At 45.1% G+C, this 18803-nt stretch overlaps 1 protein-coding gene across 5 annotated transcripts in view; it reads right to left on the bottom strand.

The window, feature by feature from the left end:
• Positions 1 to 18803, bottom strand: part of KIZ (kizuna centrosomal protein) — an 89001-nt gene that overhangs the window by 13158 nt on the left and 57040 nt on the right. For all 5 annotated transcript variants that reach the window (XM_065921325.1, XM_065921328.1, XM_065921327.1 and 2 more), the window contains 3 exons: positions 12050 to 12215; positions 11124 to 11183; positions 99 to 203 (listed from right to left, as the gene is read on the bottom strand). In XM_065921325.1, coding sequence (XP_065777397.1) covers positions 99 to 203; positions 11124 to 11183; positions 12050 to 12215 — 331 coding nt within the window. The remainder of the gene's footprint in view (positions 1 to 98; positions 204 to 11123; positions 11184 to 12049; positions 12216 to 18803) is intronic.

Here is an 18803-nt window from a genome sequence, read left to right as displayed (position 1 = left end):
GGTGGTGAGAACGTCACAAAACAAACCCCAGAGAGGGCACACCGCTCCCTGCGCAAGCCCGGGCGGTGGCTGGGGGCGCCCAGCCTCGCTCTGCTCACCTGAAGGCTGTGACGTGGGGGCCGCGGCCTCTTGGAATCCTTCTCTGGCCTGGTGCGTGCTGCCCTGGAGGGCAGACTGCTTCAGCCTCTGGTAGGCTTTCGTTTCTACAGGTGAGAAAAAGGCGCAGATAACAGGACACCCACAGACACGAGAATGAAGTTGGACCCTTACATTACATCACACACAGAAATCAACTCAGAAAGGATTAAAGACTTGAATGTAAGACCTAAAACCATTCAGCTCCGCGAAGAAAAGGTAGAAGAGCTCCAGGATTTGGCAGTGATTTCTTGGATACAGCACCAAAAGCACAGTCAACAAAATACAGACAAACAGGAAACAACCCACAGACCCCTTGGTCCTTCTCTAAGTGGGGAAGACTGCTGGGAAAAGCAATACAGAGAGGTCCCGTGAAGGACCTGAGTGACGCAGGCTTTCCTGCTCCCTCAGGTCTCAAGGCCTCGTGGGTGAAGTGGAGAAAGGAGACAGAGTTCCAGCAGTACACAGCAAAACGGCCCCCGAGGCCATGCTCCCCACAGGGCCACAGACTATGGGGGTTGGCCATTGGCTGCATTCCTGCTCCTGCTGGTTCAGTTTAGGAACTGAACCACGAGGCCCTTGTTACTGGTTAAAAACCACCGAAAGGAGAAAGACATAACTTACCTACTCAGAATCACATGAGATAAAAAATAAGCATTTAAAATGAACATCCTATTTTGGAGTAGTAAATGCTCTCTAATTTAAAAAAATACAGATCAGGGATTCGATTTTGAAAATAATAAATTCTAAAGAAACTTTTTTTTTAAATTGCTGGGTTGCGAAATCAGTGCACACTAGTTCTAGTGTGCATCTAGTGTGTATCTAGTGTATTCTGAAAACTTTACTAAAGAAAACACCAGATGCGGCACACGCAGGAGGGGAAGAGAGAGAGAGAGACAGAGACAGAGAGAGGGTGTGTGTGTGTGTGTGTGTGTGTGTGTGTGTGTGTGTGTGTGTGTGTGTGTGTGTGTGTGTGTGTGTGTGTGTGTGTGTGTAGCAGTGGCCTGGCCCATTGTCCTGGGGCGACTGGGACAGGAGTGCATTGGTAAAGAAGATAAGGAGATAAACATGCTGTTGTGAGACAGAGACAGAGAGAGGGTGTGTGTGTGTGTGTGTGTGTGTGTGTGTGTGTGTGTGTGTGTGTGTGTGTGTGTGTGTGTGTGTGTGTGTGTGTGTGTGTGTGTAGCAGTGGCCTGGCCCATTGTCCTGGGGCGACTGGGACAGGAGTGCATTGGTAAAGAAGATAAGGAGATAAACATGCTGTTGTGAGACAGAGACAGAGAGAGGGTGTGTGTGTGTGTGTGTGTGTGTGTGTGTGTGTGTGTGTGTGTGTGTGTGTGTGTGTGTGTGTGTGTGTGTGTGTGTGTGTGTGTGTGTGTGTGTGTGTAGCAGTGGCCTGGCCCATTGTCCTGGGGCGACTGGGACAGGAGTGCATTGGTAAAGAAGATAAGGAGATAAACATGCTGTTGTGAAGATCAACCAAAAGGTTTTTCAGCTTTTACGATACAAGTCCAGATTTTAATGACTATATGCTATTTCTACATTCATTTAAACTTATTTGGGCAAGGAAAAGACAGCAAAGATGGAAAGAACTTTTTTTAAAAGAGAAAGAAAGAAAAAGGAAGAAAGAGAAGAGAGCAGCCTCTGGGTGAACAAAGGCCCCTGGTGGCTGGAGCTGGAAGCTGGGCTCGTCTGTCAACCGTTTGAAGGGAATCATTTCACTCCACCTTCCCACCCATTCAGACTGAGCCTGCCTCCTTCCTAACCCGGCTCCTCACTGGCATTTGATCCTTAGACCTCCTGGGGCCCTTCTCCAAGGAGAGTCGCTGGTGGCCCCTGGGACAGTTTTTATCTGGGATGTGGCGGCCCGGACCTGAGTAATACAGGGTTGGCAAAGCTAGCTGAGGGCCTCCAGGGGCATCGCCTGCCCTTACCTCTGGTGAAAGCTTCTGTTAATGGTTTCAGGGCAGAGGGAGGTTCAAAGGTGAAAGGATTAGCTGCACTCACTGGAGGAACAGACTAACTGAGGCAGGACCAGTGCCCCCCAAAGCAGCTGGAGGGGCTGGAGCAGAGCTCAGGATGCCAGTCCTTCTCCCCTCATTCTTTAGTCAGAAGAGCTGCACAAAACAGCAGACCAAGCACTGAGAGATGACCCAGATAGGAAAAACAAAATCAAGGTTTGGTTTAAAAAAAAATGACCAGGAGAGGCTGAAGGCCATGCAGCCTGTGTAGAAATAAGGGCTGAGGAGTTTCAGCACCCGGATCACAGATTCTGCCGCAGACAGCGAGGACAGGGCAGGGTATACATGCCGATTCTTGGGGGCCGGGCAGGACCACACATGTGACTGGTCAGACAAGGGGGGAGGGAGGTTGGGTCCTGTGGCCGTGGGGCAGCAAGGGGAGGGGAGGGGGTTCATGTCCTGTCTTGGGGCGCGGGGACAGCTGTCTTTTGGCCATAACTGACAGCTGCCAGGTGAGAAAATGGGCCTAGTCTTGCCAGATTTCTGCCCTAAAAAAATTAAATCACTGCCCAGGCCACTCAGAACATACCTGCAACCCTGAAACTAGAGGGCAGGGAGAAAGTTTCTTGTGTTCACTGAATGAGGCACAAGCACCCTTAGAGACAAACCTCGGCCCTGGGACACAAGCTGGATGTCAGGGCCAGCTTTCTCCGCTGAAGGACCCAGCAGAGTCCACAACACAGCAGCAGGGAGGCTGCAGCAGTCCCCTGGGGATTTAGAGGGAGCTGTCCGTATCAAACAAATCAGATTTCAGAATCCTTGGAAGCAAGAGAACAGTTTTTGCTAGGGATGCTCAAACAATTCAGACCCTCTTCTGGAAGAGCCTAGAAGACTTGGCCAGGATTTCAACATCATAAGGCAAAGGTACAGACTTGAATTTGGGGCAATCCAAGTCCAGGTTTTTCTGGAAGAAGGCAGTGAAGAATCAATCAGTTGAAGGCTGCACACTGCAGCCAAGCATATTCAGTTATTGAATGAATGAGCGCGCAGACACAGGAGCGAAGGGAACAAAGCTGGAGGTTCCAGTTGGCCTGTTATGAATAAGGTCGGGACGAGGGTCCTTTGTACCTTTTCAAGGTGCAAAGACCTGAGACCTGAGTCTTCACCACTGTACAGAAACTGTATGTCTACAAATTTGAGGGCTGGGAGGCCCCTTAAGGCTTCACTTTGTAGCCTGTAACTCCCAACTCCAGAGAGATACTTCTTCCTGTCAGTAATATAAAAAAATACTGAGTAGTGCAAACAGTTGATAAAACAACTGTTTCTAAGAACACAATGACACTCAGATGCACAGAGAAATAGCATACACGCATCCACAAGCTTGCAGCTCTGAGTCGCTCAGTCAGGCTTCTCTCACATACTCAAAGTTGTGTTGAGATGGGGAGTTTCAAAAGTAGAAAATATTGCAGCTTAATATACAAAATAAGGCAAGGGGTCCAGGGGGTTAATATCTATCCCTGGCTCTCAATTCCAGGCTGACGACACACGAGATAAATATTATTTTTCCCTACTTGGTCACACAAGCTGGCTGAACCCAATCATCTATCTTCTTACAAAGTGGTGAAGGGTCCCTGAGATTGTTTTCTTTTTTCTTTTTGATATTCATTTTGTGTCTAGAAAACGGGAACCAAGAAAATGAAAATGTGCTGAATAAAGAGAGGCAGGAGAGAGATGGCGCTGAGGAAGAGAGAAAAAGCCCCAACTTCTTATCTTTCGTTCTCTTTTATATGCAAATGTACACCTGCTAAAATACTTTTAAATCTACAAATAAAAAGAAGAAGAAAATATCTGATGAACAAGTGCTTTTAACAACCCATTACAAGAGCCAGATAAACACTTGGTCCCCCAGACTCTGAGGGGTGTCTCCAAGGCAGAGGGTCGGCCTGGCTTTCGAGGAAATCCCCGGTGAAGAAAGAGCTGGGTCCAGAGAGGGAATAACAAAAGGAGATGCGAACAATGCTATTAGTGCAGTGAGAAAAGCAACCTTGAATCGAGAAAGAACGGGGCATCTCTGAGCCAGGGAAGATAATTGCGATTCCTGCAGGAAGCATGCAGAAATTCTAAACTTAAACTCAAAAAATATTTTATGTCCCTGGGTTCCCCAGTGCTGTTGCTTTTCATGTGTTTCTGCATCCAGGCTGACTTTTCACTCACGTCGTGCTAGATGCAGCAAACCCAGCTAAATAAAGACAAAAATTGTGGGATGGAATGCTAAAATTAATTCTAAAGGTAAAGATTATTACTGAAAACCCAGAAATCACTTGTCCAGTTATCTCAAATTAAAACAAGAAAATATTAGGATAAGGTGCTTTCACAATTCTGAAAATACAGAAAACTCATCTATATTTAGGGATTTAAAAATGAAAAAACAACAAAACACCACCTGTCTATGTGAACGTAAGGTACACAGGTTGGCTCCATAACCAGAATCACTTGTCATATGTAGACTGCCACACTGCCAGCAGTCCTGGGCCGGGGCACCTCTCAACCCGGGGTTCTTCTCTGTTCTCACACGAGATGGCTGATGCTCAGAAAAAGGAAAAGCTTCTCCTTCCAACCAGTTGCCTGGAGATGCTTCAGAAAAGAGGTGTTTCCACCACATCCTGAATTTTTATGGGACAACTCAATGGTTACACCTGAAAATAAGTGCCTGGCTGGGAACTGACCTTTAGTGAATGTTTAAAAACTGAACTGAAACCGTTTTGCTGATGCTACTGCACACGAAAATTCATAATCACGGTGCCAGCCATATAACACAGCTGTCACGGGAGGTGAATTTTCAACTCTTGAGGTCATGGAATATTTAACTTTTGAGTCATTTTGATCAGGAAGTTATATCTTACTGGCATAATTAATAGTCCTTAAAAACAATATTTTTAGTCATTTGCACTCAGTGATTTATAAAATGAGAAGAGTTGGGATGAAGACTCTTTATTATCATAATATCATGATATTATAATATCAGCATTATCATCATCTAGAATTGGGCCAGGAGCAATCACGTAGGTGATGAACCAGAGGCGACAACGTAAAATAGGACCAAATCCCTCCCCTCCCCTGCCAGGTTGAATAGTCCTTCTCCCAAATTCACGTCCACCCAGTAGCTCAGAATGGGACCTGCTCTGTGAACAGCATCTGTGCAGAAGCACTCAGTGAAGTATCTCAAGATGAACTCATCCTGGATTCACTCTGGGCACTGACTCCGCTGACTGCTATCCCACTGGGAAGAGGACACAGAGGCCCAGACACAGAGACAGCGGCGACACGAGGCTGGAGGCAGGGACTGAGGTTGTGCCATCACAGACCTGAGGCTGCAGCAGGCCTGGAAGGATGCTCCAAGCACCTTCAGAGGGCACGGCTGCCACTTTGATTTTGGACTTCTAGCACCCACAGCTGTGAGAGCAAACAGGTCTGCGGTTCTGTCTGTGACGCTTTGTCACAGCAGCCTTCGGAAAGTCAATCCCTCCCTGAGCCGTGACTTCATCGAAGCAACTAGAGCCGACCTCCCCCTCTTTCCACTGGGGTCTCTTGCAGAAAAGAAGTGTGGTTCACAGGATAACCTACAAGGAGGGTTCAGCTCTGAGGCTCCCTGCTCCGTGGTTCTCAAGCTTAGGGAATTGCCTGGTGTGTTACACACAGACTGAGGCCTCCATGGTTCTCAAGCTTAGGGAGTTGCCTGGTGTGTTACACACACAGACTGAGGCCTTGGCTCACACCTGGAGGGCCTGGGGTACCCAGTTCAGGATGTGGTTGGCACATGGGTCTGTTTTAAAGGCCCACGTGGGCTTCTGCTGGGCAGCCTCTGAGCAGAATTTCTTAAGCACTTCTGAATTCATTCTTGGGAACATATCTGCTCAGAAGCTCTCCCGGAAGGTGCCCTCCATTCCTCCTCGGCCACGGTAAACGGGTGCTGCCAGCCTACAGTGTCCGGAGTAAGAAGCTCTCTGTTCTCGTGAACAGCAGGCCCCAGGGTGAAGGCGTGGCAGCCTGACTCCTGCCACAGACATGGGGCCACCTGGTCAGGGCCAGGGCCAACCCAGCAGCAGATGGTGCTTGCCTGGCTGCTCCGGGTACAGCATCCGGACCTGACTGGGCATCTCCAGGACAGAACAGGTGCGGTGCAGACTCAAGACAGGCTCCGGAGTGCAAGCGCTTTGCCATTCGTCTTCGCGGTCCTAAGTCGTCACTGCAGTTTTCTCTCCCAGGATAGAGCCAGTCTCCTGTGACGACGTGGCCATCGTCCATTTCCAGCCTTCTCCCACTCTGTGGTAAAGCTCGAGCAATGATGTTTGGGGAAGCCCTGCCCAGAATCTGACTGCGCCCTTCAAACCTAGGCTGACCTCCCACAGAGCTTCTAAAGGGACGGACCACAGTCTGACCTGGAATATTTCAGCTTGCCAAAGGATATCAGTGAGAAATGGCACAATCAGGCAACCACTTTCAACACAGCTTGACCAAGAGAATTGGTGTCAAAAGAATGAGAGGCTGAATGGACATTCTTAGAGGCTTAATCCTCTTGAGATAAAAGCTGAGAGCCCTTTTCACATGGAGCTTAAGGAGATGAGTTTTGCCAGGATGGGCACGTGGGTGGGAAAAGTACTGGTGGAGTGACTGATGGAAAGAGATGGTGTGCTTGCCTGAATCAACAAACGCTTAAGGGAACTCCTTTACACTCTCATTTTCATTCGTTTGACAAAATGAGTGCCCACTGTGTGCCAGATATTGTGACAGGGGCTCTGTTTTCTCTGACACTTAGTGTAAGCTGCATCATTTACTAAAATTAAAAGTCACCAAACTGTCAAGGTAAATTGAGTATAAATACCAATAAAATTACCAATGGGGGAAACTTCCCTTTGGGGGTGTGAGTGGTTCAGAGGAAGACTTTCTTAATCTAGACAAGCATGGCTTCAATCCTGGCCTAAGTGCTCCAGGGAGACACTGACCTGATGGCCCTGTACCTCTTGTGGTCTCAGGCTCACCTAGGGGTACAGGCTCACCCCACTTTACAAGGGCCACCCTGGGACAGTCTGCACTTAGAAATCCTCGCAAGTTGCCCACCTCTCCAGGCTTTGTTCTTCATCGCTCTCAAGAGCATCCTTTCAGGGCTCATCTTTTGTTAAGTTACAAATTGGTATTTAACTGATCCAGATGCCCTGAGGCAGGTGCCTCTCTTATAAAACAAGAGAGGCCGGCTGGTGGGATGGAAGGACTTTCGGGCTTAAATACTGAAGTTTGAGTGTGATTCAAGACTCGACACTTTGGCTATATGGCCCTGAAAAGGACTCTCAATCTTTCCGTTTGCTGGGCCATCTGGAGAACTGTCTATGTTCGTGCAGTGTTGTTATGACGGTTAGAGACATTGGAGGCTTAGAAGGGTGAGGACCCAGACTCTGGCTGTCCCTGGCCTTCCCTGGATTCAGCTCAAGTAGAGGTGTGACATATATGCAGATTATATACTATTCTTATATACAGAAACCCAGACACTCATAGATAATCCACTTAACCTTTGATTTCGACCTGGATTCTTTAAGGTGAACAACTAGACTAATGAAAGGGGTAGACTGTGTTAGCAAACAGATCAAAGGTTCGCTCTTATTTTGGCTCATGGATGGATGTCTCCTCCAAGTCCTCAGCAGGTATGTGTGCTATGTGAGCAGCCGAGGGTCTGTGTTCTCTGGGTGCAGCTCTGCACCAGCTCCCCAGGGTATCTGCCTGGCCCCCACCAAGAGGCACCCACCACACACCGCACGGGGACGTGGGGCCCTCACCAGCGAGGCTGCCGGGAGCCCTTGCAGCTGCTGTTTGGGCCTCTTCTTGGAAGGTTTGTTCATGAATATAATGAGAAGTTCCCAAAGTCTGTGAAGCTCTCTTCAAGATTCCTTTCTGATGAAGTAATGTCCTTTGGATTCAAATTTTCATTTGCCTTCTGATGTGGAAATTTCTGGCAGAAATGGATTCAGTGGGAGGTGCTGTCCATGAGGACCTGTGGCAGCACAAGGCTGGGTGGTCACGAGTAACTACTGCATCTCCAGGAAAGCGAGGGGCTGTCAGGATCCCAGGCCAGAGGTGCCCGGGCGCCCCTCTGGGAGTGTCTCAGGGTTACTCCCTCTGTGGCACTGCCCCAGTCCTCCCACTTCTCCCCTCTGAGTTTCACGTGTGAGGTTCCTTTTAACTAAATGTACTGGGATGAAAATGCTACGGCCAGTGGGGCCGGTGCAGAAGACCAACATAAGATGCATACAAAGATCACTGGTGTACACCACAGCCGATGTGGGCTGCGTGTCCAGTACAGGCTTAGTGCCTTCACATTCCTCACCTCACCTCACGCACCATCTGGCTAGGCAGGAGGTCTGCTTTCCTAGGTCAGAGGCTCAGCGGGTGAAGAAACAGCAGGAAGTAAAGAGCTGGCTGACAGCAATGGCTGATGCCAAACACCACCACGTTTTCTTAACCCTCTGAGGGCAGCCCTGAAAATGTTCCTTTTCTTTGGAATATTCTAGAAGGACTGCAGCCTGTACAGATGAGGAAGCCTCAACAGAACTATTACAAAGGGGGAGGATTCTGTCTTAATTCATACACCTGCCTTACTCTGTTACTGCTCAGTTGATAAGCTATGTCTGACTCTCTGTGACCCTGTGAACTGCAGCACGCCAGGCCTCCCTGTCCCTCACTATCTCCTGGAATTTGCCCAAGTTCATGTCCATTGTGCTGGCGATGTTATCTAACCATCTCAACCTCTGTCATCCCCTTCTCCTTTTGCCTCCAATCTTTCCAAGCACTAGGGTCTTTTTCAATGAGTTGGCTCTTCGCATCAGGTGGCCAAAGTACTGGAGCTTCAGCTTCACCATCAGTCCTTCCAATGCCTTACTTTACCAAAGGCCAAATCTCCAAATAATCATGGCAAGACACAAACATTAATAAAGAGATCAAGATCAAGAACTCAGAGATCAAAGTAACTGTAACAATAGACACAACCGCAGCAGAGCAGAGCTGAGGCGCCCAAGGCCTCCGGCAGGCACGTGCTGGGAGGAGCTGAGGAGGGGAGTGTGGTGGCTGGGCCAGAACCACAAGGTTCCCACTAAGAAGATGCTTCGGACAGCTTTCTCACATTTTCCAGGTTATTTTATGTCTACTTCTTTGGCCTATAATAGGCACAAAGCTTTTATTTTTTTAGCTGCCAACTATTGACAGATCAATGACAGATTGCTGAAATTATAATTTCTTACAAAAAAAAATCTTCATGGCAAATAACCTGTATTCCTTTGAGGCACATCACACCTCTTCTTAAGTGAAGAGAAGAAATATGTGAAACACTGATACTTAACTATCTCTTCTCTTACTAGGAAATTCTGAGATATACAGAGGACACACTGGCAGTTACGGGGGTGGGGGTGAGTGACACGGGTGATGGGGTGAAAGGGCAGACTTCTGGTTATAAAATCAGTAAGTCCCGGGGATCGAATGCACAGCGAGGTGACTATAGCTAACACCACAGGACTGTGTACCTAAACACTGCTGAGAGAGGAAACCTTAAAAGTTCTCAGTAAAAGAAAGAAAACCTGTAATGACATGTGGTGACAGACACTCGTGAGGCTGACCCAACATCCTGCAATGTCTACGCACAGTGACTCATCACGCTCTGCACCTGACATGGGTATGATGTTATGTGCCAGCTCTCCCTCGGTTAAAAAGTCCTCTGGGAAAATCACACCAGTACTAATGTGGGGATACTGACTCACCACAAGGGGTGTCTGGAAAGAATGCTGAGCAGACCAGGGATCGACAGGAGACAAAGGGACTTCCTGGTTCCCCAACAAGTCCTTTTGATTCTATCTGAAGCAAATTCAGAGGTCATGAGATATCCTGCACTCAAAGGCAGATGCAAAAGAAAAGTACCCAAATGACCTTTTGGATGTCTGTAGTTTGGGAACATCTACGCTTTTATTAATTCTACTAATAAACAAACAAACAGAGAACTCTATCAGAGTTTTCTCAAAATGAAGAATAAAAATCCAATAAATATATCACTGGGAAAACATTTCAAGGAAAAGAAAACCTCTGTATTTTGGAGTGAAATATTATCTGATGCAGAACATATACAATAATTGCTCCACTATAAACTCCTTTTTCAAAATCGGAGTTCATTGCAGACACATGGGTTCAGAATTCATCATCAGGCCATGAATCCTACTGCCATAAAAGAAACCGTTCTCTTTGCTGATAAACAACAAAACTAACTCATATGCAGATGCATGCCTCAGTACCTCGGTACAATGGTGTATTTACTTGTATAAATATTTAAAGTCAGACCTTTGAATTTATAATGAAGTAGCATACCACTTTACAAAATAAGGTACTAGTAAATTTAGATGTATGACAAATAGAATTCTGATCAGAATACTAATTGCTGCTGTTGATATTCTAAAACTAAAAAAAGTAATGACATTCAGATTTCATCTAAACAAGCCGAATACATGTGCAGAAATCTTAACAGATCTTAACGAAACCTTACTGCTAAAATTTGTAATTGATCAGATGGGCTTTGTAACTGAGACACAGGCAAGCTTCCTGTCTGGCACTTTTTTTTCTGCTTTTTTTTATAATGATACAGTCAATTATAACAGGAAAGAATAGAGGAAATCAGACACATCTGTAGTTGGCCATTTAATGACTGGTGTCCCCATGGGGACTGGCCTTTACACACAGAGGCTGGTGCTGAAAGGCTCGTGGGGGTGGGACGCTCGCAAGTATATATGTGCAACAATTCTGAAGGACTCAGCAGACCTGAGTATTTTCCACCTCCGTTTGTGTTAACCTAAGCTCACCACACTCTCAGGTTGGAGCCCCTGCTCCAGCACATGGTCACTGAATCTGCCTGCTCTTGGCGGAGTCCACAAACACTAACCTAAACTGTTTTGGTTACAGAAGAGAGTAGAAGCCCAGGTCCTCAGGCAGCCATGAACTTACCTGTGATGGGCATCCTCGCTGCCACGCTTTCTTCAGTGCTCTCATGGGTGCTCTCATCTTCTAAAAACGGAACAAGTGATAATAACAATGTATTTCAAGGTTATACTGATGGAATTGGCCTTTGGTTTTTTAGTTGCCATTCCTTTTAACTGCCCTGCTTCCCACCTTCTCTTTTTGGTTAGTTTATTTCTTGTCTGAAATACACTGTGCCTAGAAGAAAGCCTATTCAAAAGCCACGGTGTCTCTACACTGCTTTCATGCAAAATAATTTAGCCTGACATCTATCAGATTTGGGTGGGGCTTAACATATGTGGGCATCAGGTCCAGCACATGTCATCGACTTCTGACCACATCTGGGCAGCTCACGTCCCAGGCAGCTGACAGTGGTTTCCTGGCACATCTCACCAGTAACACTAAAATAATCACCATTTCTAGAGACTAAAAACTGGTAATAAAATTTGGGGGGGTCATAAATTCATTGATTCCTAATCATTTGTTTAGACTTTTATAAGGCTGTATTATAATTTAAAAGAATATTTACTAATTATGAGTAAATTCTATTAAGTGATATAAAAAACTTCACAGTACTTCATGGAATTCATTTTAATGGAATCATCTCCACCTTTGCAGGATGATCAAAAAAGTACCTAATGTCAACTGTTAATTGTTAATATTTCATAGCTTTATAAAAACTAATTTTATTGCAAATTCAGCAGAACTGAAGACCTCCAATTAGGTTTCCCATTCTTCTCATACTTCAGGTGTTTTCCTGAAGTGGAAGATGGTATAAAACGAGTAATGTATCATGCATACTGAATCACAGGCATTGCTCAGCAGCTTTATTTTATGGGCACACTTTGAGAAAGAGGGTGGCACGCTGATTCTGAGTGCAGTTTTGCTGTGAATGAACCCTTAACAATAGCTACCTTGTTCCCTTGTAGGAACACCTTTGGGCCACAGAGTGGGTTTTCCATTCCTCATTCCACTTTCATCACTCTGAGTAGATGGCAAACTGCAAGATGACTTGCTGCTGTCAACAGCCGACCTGTTGTCATGCTCTTCTGTGAGATCTTTTTTCAATAACGCAGTTGCCTGGAGTGTTTAAAAGAAAAGTACAAAAAATTAACAAACTGTGGTCACACTCTCCTTGGTCTCAGAGATCAGCTTTCAAATACTATTTTACGTCAAGCTTTACTTGAGATTTGTCTCCTACATTTTCATGTAGGTTAAATGAAAATATCTTCAAGATAAAGTAACACTAGGCTATTTTCCAGCATAATTGAATTCTTCACGATAATTTACACTCACAAGGAGATGTTTTCTGGGGACTGAATCTTCTGTAAGGGAAGATCCTTGGGAAGGATGTGTGTGAGCCGTGACTAACTCGGTTAATCCAGGTGGTACATCCCAGATCCATTCTCTCATGGCCTGAATTCTGTCTTTCAGGCACATGAGACAGAGTTGGTTTGGATTGAGGAGATTTGGAAAAATGTGACCTTACAGTATCCTCATACTTCAAGAAATGACCCCCAAACTTTCCCCAAAAGGAGGATTGTGGAAGGACTTGGGGGCTGAGGAGGGTACACTGAAGCAAAGAGAGACCTGACCTCGCTGGAAACCGTAACCTTCAGTCAAGGATATGGATGCTCTGCACTTTGCCACCAAGTCTGCCAGGGAGCTCAGGAAACTCAGTGGCCACACAGCCTGTCTGCTTCCTCCAGGCATGGAACGGTCTTACCCGTGTCACCCCAAGTGTCTGGGGCAGGGAGGTGGGCAGAGATCTGACCACAGCCAACGTGAGACGTAGAGAAAATGTGGTAAAAATAGGACAGGTTAATATCGAAATACTTCACGTCTGGGTCAGCATTCCTCCCTCAAGAATTAAAAATACACTGGTGACTAGAGCTGAACAACCAACACAATGTCACTGTCTGGCTGCCAAGGCACATGTCTCTCTCTCCCCCATTTGGAGTGGAAGATTGCTTAGCGGTGCTGACCTCTCCCTGGGACATGATAGCAGCAGTAAACCCACCGTGTGGGGAATGCACCTGAGACCCTGCAAGTGAATGTGAAGAGGGAGCTGGGCACAGCCTCTCGGGCCATCTTCTATCCAAGCGCGAAGTGGTAACAATGTTAGTGTCGACTGAACAAAGGGGAAGATTCTACTCTTGGCTTGTCATCAACATGAAAGGACGTGAAGCTTTGACAAGGAGAACCACTAAGGCAGAACCTCAACGACTGAGTGTGGTGAGTTTGGCTAAGGCCACTGTTATTGGCCTGGACATTCCAGTGAGGCGCTTGCCTTTGGCCTTCCCCTCATTTCGAGATCTCCATCAATCCTGATCTAATCAAATCTGTTCCTGTAGGGAGCAGGAGCCTCCTCTGTGCACCCAATAACCCTGGCTATATGGAAGGCATTTCAGAAGATGAATGAAAAGAATTGGCCTAGTCTCTGTAGTTAAAGCTGTAATTTCCTTTTCCTGATATTTAAAATAATCCAAACATTCTAACAGGGCCTCAAATATGTATTTCTTCTTTGTATTATCTCACGCAATAGCTGTAACTGATAATTTCTTGGTGTGACTTCACAGTAGCCACTGTCTGAACCCATGGTTTAAGAATAAAGTTGTTAAAAGCCTGTTGAAGGTAGAAATCTACACTTTCTATTGTGCAATGTGCAGACAGAGGAGACTATCCTGGATGGTCAGTGACTGAGACAACTTCTCACTAGTGCCTGCTGATGACACATGAGCTATCTGTTTTGCACATCCCTTTCCTACAAGAACTTCTTTTGCTTCAACTGGGTTCCACCTGGGCTTCAAAAGAACACAGACTAAAGTATTATAGCTACAAACATCTTTCTAACAACCCCTTGTAAGCTTGGTGAGAGGACCATCAATGCCATCATCTCTACCTGGAGCCCTTTTTTAAAAATTTTAACCATGGTAAGTGTTGGGCACTCTACAGGTTTCATTTATTTTGTATATTTTATCCCATTTATCTTTACTACTTCATACTCATATCTCTGGGATTTCTCTTAGCTTTTTGATAGGAACATTTAAAGATAATTCCAGAGGTAAGTCGTCAGAGATAAGTACTTTATATCTATACAGGTTTCGATGGATGGTCAAATCACAGCATGAGAATGGTTGATCTGACTCTGCTGGACCATGAGGCCAACAGAGAGGGCAGCAGATCTGCCCAGTGGGACATCTGCAGGGGCATCCACAAGATAAGGCCCTCACAGGGAGGGAATCATGACAAGCTGGGACAGAAACAAGTCAGCCTCAGGATGGGTCAGAAGGTCCATTCAAAGGATCAGTCAGAAACAACTTATGCAGAATCAGGAAGAACACCTGTGATACCTACTCAAGATGTACTGTTTGCAGATCTTTGAAAGGGTGCATTTCTAAGAAGGCCCCAGACAGAAGGAGTTTGCAGAGTGACACTGACAACATGAACCCATACCTGCAAAGGAACCAAAGCCCAGAGGAAAGTGAACAAACTGCCATGCATGTGCCACCTGGGACTGAAGGGCTCTGCAAAGTGAGACCTTCTATCTGAAAACTTCACCATAGATGGATCTCCTGATGGTGCTTATGAATGGCCCATGCTTGGGTTCCATCTGATCCATTAGGCAATAAAGGCTTTCTCTCCTCTCATACATTTGGAGCCAGTCTGGTACAGTGAGGAGGGGTGGGGTGGGGGCTAGATACTGTCTCATGGTTTTTAGCAGTCTGCAGCCTAAGTCAATACCAATGAACTAGCTCCTCACTGTTCTAACTTCCCCAGGAGCCAGGAGAAAGCACTTAAAAACTCAATGCCAAGGTATTCACTATCTGCAGGATGAGTGAGGAAGACATCTCCATATTTCAGAACTCAAGGAACATAAATCATCCTATGAATTACATTCAGCAGGACACCTAGAGTTAATTGCCTCAATTCTTCTAGGATTTTCTCAAAGTTCAGTTTAAATGCAGATCTTTCTAAGTCTAGAACCCTAAGAGTCACCTAGGCTAACTCTAAATTTATATCCCCAAACTTAGCAATTGTGATATTCAAATGCAGAAATCAATAAATGAAGATATTAATGGAAGAGGCTTGTATCCAAACACCATTAAGAAAAGTGAAAGATGAAAATCAAACTGCTCAAACTATTATAACAAACAGCAAAAATTTATACAGGGAGTTCTCAAAAGAGTTCTCAGTAAGAACAGGGAGTTCTCAGTAAGAAAAAATATGACTAACCTGATAGAAAAATGAACAAAGAACATGAACTGGCAAATTAAAAAAGAAGAAATACAAAAGGCTAACAAACAAAGAGGGGAAAAAGTCTGATCTCAGTTGTAATATAAAGGTCAGTTCAGTTCAGTCGCTCAGTTGTGTCCAACTCTTTGTGACCCCATGGACTGCTGCACTCCCTGCCCATCACCAACTCCCAGAGTTTACTCAAACTCATGTCCATTGAGTCAGTGATGCCATCCAACCATCTCATCCTCTGTCATCCCCATCTCCTCCCACCATCAATCTTTCCCAGCATCAGGGTCTATTCTAAGGAGTCAGTTCTTTCCATCAGGTAAGCAAAGTATTGGAGTTTCAGCTTCAGTCCTTCCAAAGAATATTCAGGACTGATTTCCTTTAGGATGGATTGGTTGGATCTCTTTGTTGTCCAAGGGACTCTCAAGAGTCTTCTCCAATACCACAGTTCAAAAGCATCAACTTTTCAGTGCTCAACTTTCCTAATAGTCCAACTCTCACACCCACACATGACAACTGGAAAAACCATAGCTTTGACTAGATGGACCTGTGTTGGCAAAGTAATGTCTCTGCTTTTTAATATGCTTTCTACGTTGGTCATAACTTTTTCCAAGGAGCAAGTGCCTTTTAATTTCATGGCTGCAGTCACCATCTGCAGTGATTTTGGAGCCCCCCAAAATAAAGTCTGTCACTGTTTCCACTGTTTCCCCATCTATTTGCTATGAAGTGATAGGACCAGATGTCATGATCTTAATTTTCTGAATGTTGAGTTTTAAGTCAACTTTTCCACTCTCCTCTTTCACTTTCATCAACAAATTGATGAAAGATCACTAAAGAGTGATGAGCTCTTTAGTTTCTCCTTGCTTTCTGCCATATCGGTGGTGTCATCTGCATATCTGAGGTTATTGGTATTTCTCCCAGCAATTTTGACGCCAGCTTGTGCTTTATCCAGTCCAGCATTTCTCATGATGTACTCTGCATATAAGTTAAAAAAGCAGGGTGACAATATACAGCCTTGATGGACTCCTTTCCCAGTTTGGAACCAGTCTGTTGTTCCATGTCCAGTTCTAATTGTTGCTTCTTGACCTGCACACAGGTTTCTCAGGAGGCAGGTAAGGTGGTCTGGTATTCCCATCTCTTGAAAAATTTTCCACAGTTTGTTGTGATACACACAAAGGCTTTGGCATAGTCAATAAACCAGAAGTAGATGTACTTCTGGAACTCTCTTGCTTTTTCAATGATCTGACGGATATTAGCAATTGGATCTCTAATTCCTCTGCCTTTTCTAAATCCAGCTTGAAAACCTGGAAGTTCACGGTTTAAGTGCTGTTGAAGTCTGACTTGGAAGATTTTGAGCATTACTTTGCAAGAGTGTGAGATGAGTGCAATTGTGTGGTAGCTTGAGCATTCTTTGGCATTGCCTTTCTTTGAGATTGGAATGAAAACTGACCTTTTCCAGTCCTGTGGCCACTGCTGAGTTTTCCAAATTTGCTGGCATACTGAATGCAGCACTTTCACAGCATCATCTTTTAGGATTTGAAATAGCTCAAGGAATTCCCTCACCTCCACCAGCTTTGTTCGTAGTGATGCTTCCTAAGGCGCACTTGACTTTGCATTCCAGGATGTCTGGCTCTAGGTGAGTGATCACACCATCATTGTTATCTGGGTCGTGAAGATCTTTTTTGTATAGTTCTTCTGTGTATTCTTGCCACCTCTTCTTTTTTTTTTTTTTTTGCCACCTCTTCTTAATATCTTCTGCTTCTGTTAGGTTCATACCATTTCTGTCCTTTATTGTGCCCATCTTTGCATGAAATGTTCCCTTGGTATCTCTAATTTTCTTGAAGAGATCTCTAGTCTTTCCCTTTCTACTGTTTTCCTCTATTTCTTTGCACTGATCACTGAGGAAGGCTTTCTTATCTTTCCTTGCTATTCTTTGGAACGCTGCATTCAAATGGGTCTATCTTTCCTTTTCTCCCTTGCCTTTCGCCTCTCTTCTTTTCTCAGCTATTGGTAAGGCCTCTTCAGACAACCATTTTGCCTTTTTTGCATTTCTTTTTCTTGGGGATGGTCTTGATCACTGCCTCCTGTACTATGTCATGAACCTCTGTCCATGGTTCTTTAGGCACTCTATCAGATCTAATCCCTTGAATCTATTTGTCACTGCATTTGTGTAAAATGAACACACAAAAAAATTGGCTGTCATCTGCACTTCTAAATTTGGTGTTCAAAAAAGGTTGATGATATCCGGTTTCATAAACAGTGCAGAAAACTGATATTTTCATCCATTCCTGGTAAGCTATGACCCTGCCAGGGTGAGTTCTAGCAGTGCAGAGCAGAAGGCTGGGAGATGCACAGACCCTCTGACCTAAGAGATCTACATCTAGGAACTCATTCTCAGGAATCAGCCTGAGAATCTGTAAAAAACTGAGCTCTCAGATATTCTCTGAAACTTTTTCACTAGAGAAGAAATTAAAAACAACGTAAAATGTTCAACACCAGGAGTCTGGTTAAAGAGACAGTGGAAGGGGTTTCTGTGCAACTGTCAGAAAGGATGGAGAGCATGTAATGGTGTGAAAGGAGGTTTCCCCTGTGACACGGTGTGGGGGGCAGGTCATGGAGGCCGTCCACACACACAGCACAACCCATGTTTGTCAATATATTAAATATTAAAGACCACACATCTCAGTGTCAACAAAGTTCTATACAGAAAGCTGAGTAATAGGCAGTTGTCTTGTCTTCTTTCTGTTTACCTTAATATTTCAAGTTTGTTTTTTTCCTGCTATGTTTTTTAGAAAAAGAAAATATATGCTAACTCTACAAGAATATGGTTTCTGCAATGGGTGGTACAGAGAGAAAATGAATGTGAAAACACTTAATAAAATAAAAAACCTCCATATGGAATTCAGTGTTATTAATGCAGATACAGAAGAGCAAGAGAATGAAAAACCAGGGAAGGTGACAGCGTGGCTGTTCCCCTCATACACAGATTTAACTGACCCTTCCTCAAGAACCTGGCACACCAGAAGTAATTGCTCAGTGTCCAAACAGAAGTACAAGTGTCATCACTGAAGCTGTATGTGAGTTACAGGACAGGAAGGAGATGGTATCAAAGTAGCAATGAGAGGGAAAGGGAAGTATTCACAGGAGCCAGTGAAGGAGTAGTCAAGAGAGGAGGATGGAAGCCCAGGCCACCATCTGGGGAGGGGGCAGGGACTCTCGAGGCTGCACCCACCTGCTCTGTGAGTGACACTGGTGGCTGGGCTGCTCTGCCTGTGGATGCTTCCCTGGGTGGAAGCAGGCACCCCTTAGGAGAAAAGCAGTATTAAGGTACTTGGTATTTTAATGAAGCACCCAACTCATTTTTTTTTTCCACATAGAGTAATTACAGATTTTCCTGATTTAAAAGCATGCAGCTCAATTATG

This window comes from Muntiacus reevesi, chromosome 2 (genome assembly GCF_963930625.1).
Source record: "Muntiacus reevesi chromosome 2, mMunRee1.1, whole genome shotgun sequence".
Lineage (NCBI taxonomy): Eukaryota > Metazoa > Chordata > Mammalia > Artiodactyla > Cervidae > Muntiacus > Muntiacus reevesi.
The sequence above is the reverse complement of the archived record's forward strand: the minus strand, read 5'-3'. Positions and strand labels throughout refer to the sequence as shown.